Here is a 10,249-nt window from a genome sequence, read left to right as displayed (position 1 = left end):
TAATAGAGTTGATATTTGCTTTTGAAACCAAGTTGAACCTTGCTTGATTGAGTAAAGAGTGAGGAGTCAAAGGAGTACTTTTGAAAGTCTAATCCACCTAAGGGAGTGAGATGAAGACACTACAACTAGATTTTCTACTAGTAGAGGCTCTAATGTATTCTTGATCAACCAATTAAACTTGAGTTAGTTATGTTTTTCAACTTTCTTTAGAATAACTCTTCATTCATGTGTGCTTAGATTTTTTCTCTTTAGTCAACAATCTACATAAGCGAAAAAAGTGTGTGGGATCTCTCAAATCACATAATCCCACATCCTGATTGTCATGTGTGTAAAATTTTCTAGCCCGAACCAAATAAGATTTGTAACTCTTCTGTTGAGTTGATAAACTAGAATCTTGTTTTTCTTTGCAAGTTAGATTTTTCTTTATTTCCACTGTAATGACTCAATACTGACATTTTCATTTTATGTTAGTTTAAATTTCATTTTAGTTAATTAATGATAACCATAAATTTGGATTTCGTTTAGAATTTGTAACAAGCAATTTCATTCTTTAGCCTTAAGTGACACTAAGGAACATCTAAGATTGCCTCTTCACATATATCATGTGCTTCTAAGGTTTATGGACTCTCGAGTTGACAAAAATTATGTCCTAATTTATGCAATAAATTAAACCATTCTTTTGTGTCGCTTCTAGGAAATCATATTAAGAGTTAGATTTGGATCTATAATCTTTTCTTGAGTTTTTGCATTCAATTCCAATATAAACATTTAGGACAAGGAGTGAAAGTTGTAATATGTGAGGTAAGAACCTACACATTCACATTAGTGAGTTTGCATGATCCCTTGTCATGTTTATATGAATAGATTAGTTAGGCTAAAGGTTAATTTATTAAAGTTAGAAAATATGTTAGAGTTAAATAGAAAAATCCCCCTACCGCCGATACAACTTCCAGTACTTAGGAAGTGTAGGAAAAATGGACTATTATGGAGGAATCAAGAGAAGGACAATTACAACCAAGAACATCCACTCAAGAAACCTCATTGGTTGTAGGAACATTATGAGAAGGACAAGTTCAAAAATATTATCTAGCGAGACATTAAAAGTAAACCCTTAGGATTGGACCAAATAATTTTGGGTCTTATGGGAAGAAGATATGGTAGAACATGAGGAACAAGAACTTAACATGGATGCTATAATTGCACAAGAAAGAGCAATAGTGGAATAAAGAGAAAGAAGAGAAAGAGAAAGAAAATCTAAAGTGGAACACGATGAAAGAGGATATAATGTTGAAGTTGATATAAAAAATAAGAGAGTAGACGGATCTATACTACAAGAATAGAAGAATGAAGTCACTTTTGGATTTCCCATACTATATACACCGAAACACCTTGGTAAAAATGAAAAATATCCCTCCATTTGTACAACCTAAGTTTTATAGTATGTCAACTGAAGATCCTAATACCTTTCCTTTTTGAATTTGACATTTTGTGCCATGCTTATGGAGACACAAATGATGCAAAAAAACTTCATTTGTTTGGAGCTACCAAAAAAGAGTTTCCTTATAATGGTTTTTGGTTTTGAAAGAACACATTATTATGTATTAGGATGATATGAGAAAATATTTTCTTAATTGAAGTATCAACTATACTATAGTCCTAAATAATCTAAGGAGGATATCTTCAAGATGTCACAAAAAGAGGAGAAATTTTAGAAGATTATTTTAACATATTTTCCTATAATCTTCAAACATCTAATCAAAATGCACTAAATCCAAACACCATTCACACAAGTTTCTTAAAAAAAAATGAGGATGAATAGATTGATGTACTTAATCGTTAGGTCCCTATAATACTAGTGATGCCCCCATTACTAATGTAGTTGTATCCCTTAACATTTTTGTGCCTCTATTGTCCCCATATTGTTATTACTGTGCCCCATACAATCCCTCTATTGTTATTTTTGTGCCTTTATATCTATATATATATATATATATATATATATATATATATAACAAAATCGGTTGCTTTATATATTCAAAAAAGGATGGAGGAGACTTAGCTCCGATTTTACAAAATATGAAGTCACAGTAGAAGCTTGTGACTGTATTTCAGTGTGACAGTACACATAAATGCCTTTGCTGTTCACATACAAGTTCCTAGAGCAGGTATAGATTCTAATGAACTGAGACAACAACAAGCTGGTTTTACAGAACATCTAGTCAATGGTGATATGGCTGATATGACGGGCGTTGGAGGCCTCAGGCTGGCTGTCTACTGCTGCAGGTCTGGCGCTGGAGGAGCTGGTGCTTGGTCCATGTGCGCTGTTAATCTTGTCCACCATGAACCTGAGGATCTCAACTGACTCTTGAATATGAGCGCAGGTGTTGGAGAGGGCGTTGAATTGCTCCTGTAAAGAAGAAACACGATGAAGAAACAGATTAAGATCAGCTTCATATTTAGCTGTGAGTATCCTCGTGGCAGCATCGATTTTTTCATCTAACAGGCGTTGGTGAGTTCTGACTTGCTCGAGCTCGGCTTGGAGGTCCCTGCAATGTAAGCAGTCTTCGCTTCTGTCCATGAGGAAGGCTTCAACTCTCGCTTGAAGCGGCTTGGGAAGGAGGCACGCTCTTACAGCCGAGAGATAAATGAGATAGATGAGGACAGCACAGAGAGGGCAAACAACCTGAGGATCAGGCGCTACAACAGTAACAAGAAATCCGCAGCAGTGAGAAACTGGAGGAAAAAAGGGACAAGGAACTCGAAAATCTGAAACGGAGCGAGGGAAGCAGACCAAGGGAAGTCTGAGAGAACATTCGGGGCTCAACTGATCCACAAAGAAGGAGGCAAGGGCATGAGAGCGGAGGAGAGGCGCACTGTGAAAATGAGGGGGGAGAGCGCTCGAATAAATAGCGGAAGAACAGACCCGCCTAGAGGACCGAATCACAAGGAGGGGGCGTGGGCAATCACGTGATCTGCGATTTGAAATCCAATTTGCTGTTTCAAAGTCGCCATGAGTGAGATTCGCCTGCGCAAGCAGAGATTTGCTGCAGGAGGCATCGAGTATGAGGTGGATTTGCTCAGATTCCTTGGTGGCAGAGGCGCAGTTCATTGGAGGGAGGTGAAATGGGGCAGACATGTGAGTTAGGGGATTTGAGTCAATCATAAGAATCAGGGGATGAATTGGTGCAGATTTGCGCGATTGCATTGGAGGCTCCCTTTTTCCCGAGAGCATGCCTGACTAGCTCGCTTATCCGCTTCTTGGTTGTTGGAGCGTAGGACATGGAAGAAGTGGTATTCCCAATCCTGTGACAGTAGATTTTTGCACCGACCGATGATTTGATGGAGGAAAATATTGGAAGCTTGTCTTTTACTGTTCATTAAGCTGATGATTATGGCCGAGTCGCCAAAAATGAGGGCTTTGCTGATCCCGTGTTTCTGAAGCTGCAACAGTCCTTGGTAAAGTCCCAGAGCTTCAGCTCTGTTGTTAGTTAGATTACCCAAACCCCATTCAAAGGAAGACACAGGTGCTCCTGAAGGATCGAATATAATGCCCCCAGCGCCGGCTGCCCCCGGATTAGATTTAGATGCTCCGTCAAAGAATAAAGAATGAGATTTCTTTGAAAGGAGCCATTTGCTAAAATCATCTTTTGTGAGGCAGATCTTCCATTCAGGATTGTCAACTCTGCTTCTGATCTTACTGATCTTTGTTGCTGACATGCTGCTGGTTCTGTCTATAAGGTTCCCAATAAAATTTCGCTCCTCTGCCCAAAGGCTGACTGGATCAATTTTCTTTGTTATTTTAGAAGCTATAGTTTCCGAAGCAAGGCTTGAAGTTTTGATGAGAATGTGCCTAATGGTTGTTGTTTTGTCTCGGAAGATCCTATTATTTCGAGCTATCCATATGCGCCACAGAAGAGCAAAAGGAGTGGCATTCCAGACTCTTCTAGCTGGGTTTTGCTTCGTTGGTTGCCAAGGATAATTTTTCCTCCAGTTATTTAAGGCTTCTTCAATAGAGTGCTGGGGATTCCAAGTTGGGGGAGCAGAGGGAACGATGCTGTTCCAGCATGAGGCTGCGAAGGGACAAGAAATAAATAAGTGTTGTATGGATTCCTCCGTAGTTTGACAGTTGGGACACCTAGAAGGTCCGGCGATGCCTCTTTTCCTGAGGTTCTCTGCAGTTAGAAGCTTACCATGCAGAAGTGTCCACATGAAAAATTTGATTTTTGGAATTACTTCAGCTCTTTTTAAGATCTTCCAGTGAGCCCATACAGCAGTGGGATGTTCCATGTTATTCAGATAGTTGTATCCTGCTTTGATGGAATAATTTGCTCCCGAAGGATCCCAACGAAACTCATCTTTTTCACCTTTAATGGTGGGAGCAATACTGTGCAGATAATTGCAAAGGGAATCAAAACTTTCTTTGAGATGGTGGGGTATAGGAGGAAATTCCCATCGAGCCCAGGTATTCGATGAAACATTCCAATGAGAGATTTGACTCAGGTTATATATGCCTTTACTTTGCAGATAATGAATAATAGGTCCCATACCTGGAAGGCTGCTTATGGAAGGGTTCCCCATGATTTTGTCCAAGCCAAGGTTCACCGTTTCACCTCCTTTTGGCACTTTAGAAACATTTGGCGCCATGAATGCAATGGCTTTTTTACACAGTTTCCATATCTTTGTACAGTGTCTGTTGGGTATCTCTGATGTAAGAATATGCAGTCTTGATTGATTTAGATATTTTGTTTCTAGGACTTTTTTCCACCATGCAGTTTGACTGTCCATAAGTCTCCAAATCAATTTCCCACCAAATGCTAAGTTCATAAGAGATGGGGACCTAATGCCGAGACCTCCATTCTCTGGACTTTGGATGACCTGTTTCCAATTTACTAGATTGTACTTTTTCTTTTCATTCTTTCCCCCTTGCCATAGAAAGGATCTGAGGATGCTGTCCATTTTTCGGTGGAATGATGCTGGAGCTTGGCCCAAAGAGAATTGATATAAGGGTAGGGAGGAGAGACCTGATTTTAAAAGTACCTGTCGTCCAGCTGGGTTGAGCCATAAGGTTCCCCATCTTTGAACTTTCCTTTTCATTTTGTCAAGTGTTAAATCCCAGACTTCAGTCTTTGCTTTCCCTATGGTTACTGGCATTCCCAGGTAGCTGAACCAGTCCCAATTTAACTTGCAGGGGACACCAAAAATGTTGGCAATACTATGTATTGTTTGGGATGAAGCATTCCATCCATAAATACAACTTTTAAGATGATTTATTTGACCTCCGGAGTATCTCATAAATTTGTCGAGCAGCAACTTGAATCTTCTTGCAATAATGGTGGTCGCCCCCCCTAACAGAAGGGTGTCATCGGCAAATTGGGAATGGTTTATATTTTTGATGCCTTCTTCAAACTTGATGCCCGTAATGAGTCCTGATTGCCTCTTTTGATCAAGTGCACTGCTGAATGATTCTGCCATAAGAATAAAGAGATAAGGGGATAAGGGGCAGCCTTGTCTTAATCCCCTTGAAGACTGGAAGGAGGGACCGGGTCTTCCGTTGATGAGGGGAGCGATCCAAGGTCCAGAGATGCAGGCTCTTATGACATTGATGAGAAGAGGTGAGAAGCCCATCTTTTGAATTACAAAAAATAAGAAAGAATGCCTTACCCTGTCGAAGGCATTGGCCAAATCTAGTTTGAGGATGAAGCCTTTCTCGTTCCTTGCATGGCTAGAATGTATGGCCTCTTGAACTAAGAGAATGGAATCTGCAATTTGTCTATTAGCCATAAAACCTCCTTGGTTTTCTGAGATAAGCATCGGGAGAAGGGGTTTGAGCCGAGAGGCTATGATTTTAGTGAATATTTTGTAAGATGAATTGCACAAAGATATAGGTCTGAAACGAGAGAAATTGGATGGGTGGTTCTCCTTGGGAATAAGAGCCAAGTGGGTAGAATTTGTGTATCCACCAATTTTGCCTTTTTTTTGGATCCACTTGATGTACTTGATGAGGTCCTTCTTTATCAGTTCCTAGTAGTCCCTGCAAAAAAAGATTGGGAATCCATCCAGCCCAGGAGCCTTGTTGGGCTGGAGACTCCAGATTTATTCAACTATTTCTTCCTCTTTTATTTCTGCTGTCAGGTTTTTGTTCAGATCCTCTGTGACTTTGGGATGCAAATGCTGAAGCAAATCATCATAGGATTCTTCCTCCTGTACCTCAGATAAGAGATCCTTAAAATGTTCTGTGGCTGCTTCTTTGATATCTGTTTGCTCCATATGTTGATTCCCTGCGTTGTCCGTGATGGTAGTTATTGTGTTTCTGACTTGTCTTGCAGTGGCTTGTTTGTGGAAGAAGGAGGTATTCTTGTCTCCACTTTCTAGCCATATTTGCCTTGATTTGATGCGCCACTTTTCTTCCTCCTGCCTTTTGATTTTACTCAATTTGTTGTACAACTCTTCTTCTTGGGTTTTTTCGTTCTGACAGTACTCCTTTTGCTCTATTGTACGCTGAAGTTCAGCAATTTGAAGTTTTAGCTCATGCTTTTCTTTTTCAGGCTCCTTATAATACGATTTGGCCCAATGTCTAAGCGCTTTTTGCACATTCTTTAATTTGTTCTCCCATATGTAGCCTGGGGAACCTTCAATATGTTGTCTCCAGGTTTGCTGGATGATATTTCGGGCATCTTGCTGATCGCTCCATATATGATTGAATTTAAAAGGAAGCGGACCAAGGGCGCAACTATTATCCAATGCGAGAGTGATCGGATAATGGTCTGATATAGCAAAGGGTAAAACAACAGAGTTGACTGATGAGAAGGTTGATAGGAAGGAGATATTGACCAAGAATCGATCCAATCTCTCCATAATATTATGGCCGCCCAGCCTTCGATTGCTCCATGTAAACTTGCGGTTTTTTGGAGCTATGTCTATTAAATCACCAGAATGCATTATGTTTTCCATTTGGCTCCTGAAAGGATCTGGCTGAAAATTCCCTCCACGCTTTTCATTAGCATGCAAAATTAAGTTGAAGTCGCCACCTACTATGATGTTGCTATTCTCTTCTTCCAAGATGTGGTTGCTAAGAGTTTCCCAACAGGTTTCTTTGTCCCTGTAATGGTTGGGTACATATACATTGAAGATGATTATCTGCTGGTTGCTAATATTATTATGCAGAACAGTTTTTATCCAATGCTGGTCAATTGTCTCAGCTTCCCTGCGCCAATCATTTTGATTCCAGATGGTGGTTATTCCTCCCGAAGCTCCTATGGCTTCGCATATGCTTCCTTTATAATCTTTATACTTCCCAATGATTTTATTGATTTCTGATTCTCTTTGTTTTGTTTCCTGAAGTAGAACAATGGATGGTTTCTCTTGCGCTATAAGATCTTTTAGAGCATTGATTTTGGAGGGGTGCCCAAGTCCCCTGCTGTTCCAAGAAAGAATTTTAATCATTTCAGACCTGTGGTTCGAGGAGGTGCTCTGCCTCCCTTGTCTCTGCTTGCTACTTCTTGATCTTTTATGCCCTGTATATAAGACTCTATTGGATTCTGCAGACCAAGGGCTATGTCTTTCTGAGCGTTTTCATCCCTATGCTGTTTTGATGTCTTTCTCCCCGGCTTCTTTTGGCCATCAAGGGAAGATCCCTGATCTTTGGAATTACTTCGGGTGATTCTAGGGGGAATGGGTTCAATTAAGAGGGGAGGAAGGGCTGCCATAGAGTGAGGGGAAGAGGGTTGTTCAGGAGGGTTTGAAGGAGAGGGGTCATCTTCAGGGAGGGACAGAACATGGAAGGGGTTGGAGGATGGAGGCGAATGAAGAGGTTTTCCACCATGAGGAGGGGGAGGCGAATGATGGGAAGGCGAAGGCGGAGGAGATGGAGGAGGAGATGGAATTGGGGCAGAGGTTTTTAGAGAGGATGGCCCGGGTTCATTAGGTAAAGAGGAGCTGGGGGCTGATTTTTTCTTTTTAACTACTTCCCATTGCTGTTCTTGAGAATTATTATCCACATTAATGATCTTAGTGCAGCAATTAGCAAAGTGACCATACTCGTGACATACCTTGCATTTGAAGGGGATCTGCTCGTAATCAAGATGTTGTATGTGCGACCATTCATCAACTTTGATCTTGATGGCTTCTGGAAGTCCTCTGCCCAGGTCGACCTCGACACAGATACGGGTGCATGCCTGCATGTTGTCTTTCGGCTCGCTTTTGTCAATATATTTTCCAAATGCATTTCCTATGGCTCGCACAGATTCATCTCCCAAGCAGTGTAATGGAAGATGGGGGAGACACACCCAAACAGGGACCGCATTAGGGATATCAAGCTCTGGATCAAAGTTTGGCATCCACTTATTTAAGTATAGACCTCTAGAGTCCATAAAATATGGCCCATTGCGAAAAATCAGATCCTTGTCATTCTTCGTCTCGAAGTGGAAGGTGAAGTAACCCTTCCCACAGAATCTAATAGTAATTTTCCCCTGAATTTTGTTCGCCCAGTTTCTTTCCACCCACCTCTGAACAGTTTTAGGTGAGGGCCAAAGACTAGTGAATTTCCCTATGAAACCCTTTTCGGCCAAAGGAAGAGCATCCATTCTAGTCAGAGCAGGAGGAATGGAAACCTCTTGTAATCCTTCTATTTTTTTAGCGAATTTGGTCATAGCAGGTCGCGTTCGTTGTGACGACAAAGAGTTAACAAGGGCTGAAAAAGCCCGCTGCTGAGCGACCTCCTCCGGTGGAACCTCCGGAGGGGCCATCTGAATGAAGAGGAACGTGAACCAGGAGGCTGATGGTGGCTGGCTGCGCGCGCACTAGGGTTCTCGTGAAGCAGGTCAATTGAATTCCTTGTGCCTTTATATTATTATTGTTAGGTTGGCTTGGTTATATTGTGACCCCTTAGACTCCTATATATAGAAAGGAGGTTTTGTCATTTGTATCATCCAAGAATTGTTCATTTGTGTAATGTAAAGGAGGTTTCCCCCTCGAAGAGGCTGAATTCTAAGGTGTTCAACTATCTTTTCTATCCTTTTGTGAGCTGGTTTCATAACATTTGGTATCAGATCTTTGGATTCTAGGGTTTCGCTGGTCTAAATAGGTCATCATGGCATTTTCGCTATAACTTTTTTTTGCGACGTTTTAGAACAAAAACAAAAAACCCATTTGGGAAGAAATTGCGCTGAACCTCGAGTCCGAATTTTAGAGCTTTTTTCACTATATTTGTGGAGATATTATCTGAGGAAGTTGGCCTTTTTGCAGACTCCTGATTTACATTCCAAACAGGTGACCTTGGGAAAATTGTCATAACTTTTGTTTCGAGCATCAGATTGAAATTTTGTAAGAATTTACAGAAAGAGGGCGGACTGTAGTTTCCTGTGTATATTTTTAAGATACTAAGGTCAAAACAGTGATACGTGGCACTTCATACAAGTTCGCTCTTCTAGAAAGGTTTATAATAAGGTCATCTTGGGAGATTGTGCATAAATCTGCCTTGAAGAATCTAAAATTGATCAGACTGGTGGCATTGGAAAGAGGACATAGAAGGCTAGTGCAAGTTGCAATTTCAGAACTGGATGATCCGAAATTACAGAGATACATCGGATTCAATATTGAGCTCCTACAAAGTGAAAAAAGATGTGTAGTTTTTTTTAAATTTTTGCATAAGCTTGGTTTGAAAAATTAGTCTGAAGGAATTCAAAGGGCATAGTAAAGCATTATTATCAGTAATTTATGCCCCGAGGAAAAAAAATGCAAACACCTAGTAAGCAACCTGAAAGTTCTAGCATGACTCATGAAGAAGAGGAAGAAATGCAACATGATATATCAAAATTACGAGACCAAGTGCAACAAATGTCACTTGCACAAAAAGTAACCGAATCTAAGATGGATGGTTTAAAGAAAGATGTAGAAGCTAAGATGGATGGTTTAAAGAAAGGTGTAGAAGTTAAGATGGATTGTTTAACGAAAGGCATAGAAGCTAAGATGGATGGCATGGAAGCTAAGATGAATGGCATGGATGCTAAAATGGATGGCATGGATGATAAGATGGAAGAATTGAAGATAAATTTGAATAAGTTGCTACAAGAAATGGTCACGAATGGTGAAAGGGTAGTAAAGGAAACTTATGATGAGAACAAAAGAAATGTTAATCATGATTTCATAGACTCTAATGTTGGATCAAAGACCCACCATATTCCAAAAATTGATATGAGGAAGTTTGATGGCAAGGATCCCGCAACATGGATACTACAGATGGAACAATTTT

General features: G+C 40.5%; 1 protein-coding gene across 1 annotated transcript; it reads right to left on the bottom strand.

Annotated features, from left to right (window-relative positions):
- Positions 1-6,093: 6,093 nt before the first annotated feature.
- On the bottom strand, positions 6,094-7,443 carry LOC149180494 (uncharacterized). The gene has a single exon (XM_089413890.1). It carries the CDS (start codon positions 7,441-7,443, stop codon positions 6,094-6,096), a length of 1,350 nt encoding a protein of 449 aa, XP_089270016.1.
- Positions 7,444-10,249: the final 2,806 nt, after the last annotated feature.

This window comes from Pinus tabuliformis, chromosome 3_2, assembly GCF_031772625.1.
Source record: "Pinus tabuliformis cultivar Carrire ecotype Pingquan chromosome 3_2, CPIR1, whole genome shotgun sequence".
NCBI lineage: Eukaryota > Viridiplantae > Streptophyta > Pinopsida > Pinales > Pinaceae > Pinus > Pinus tabuliformis.
The sequence above is the reverse complement of the archived record's forward strand: the minus strand, read 5'-3'. Positions and strand labels throughout refer to the sequence as shown.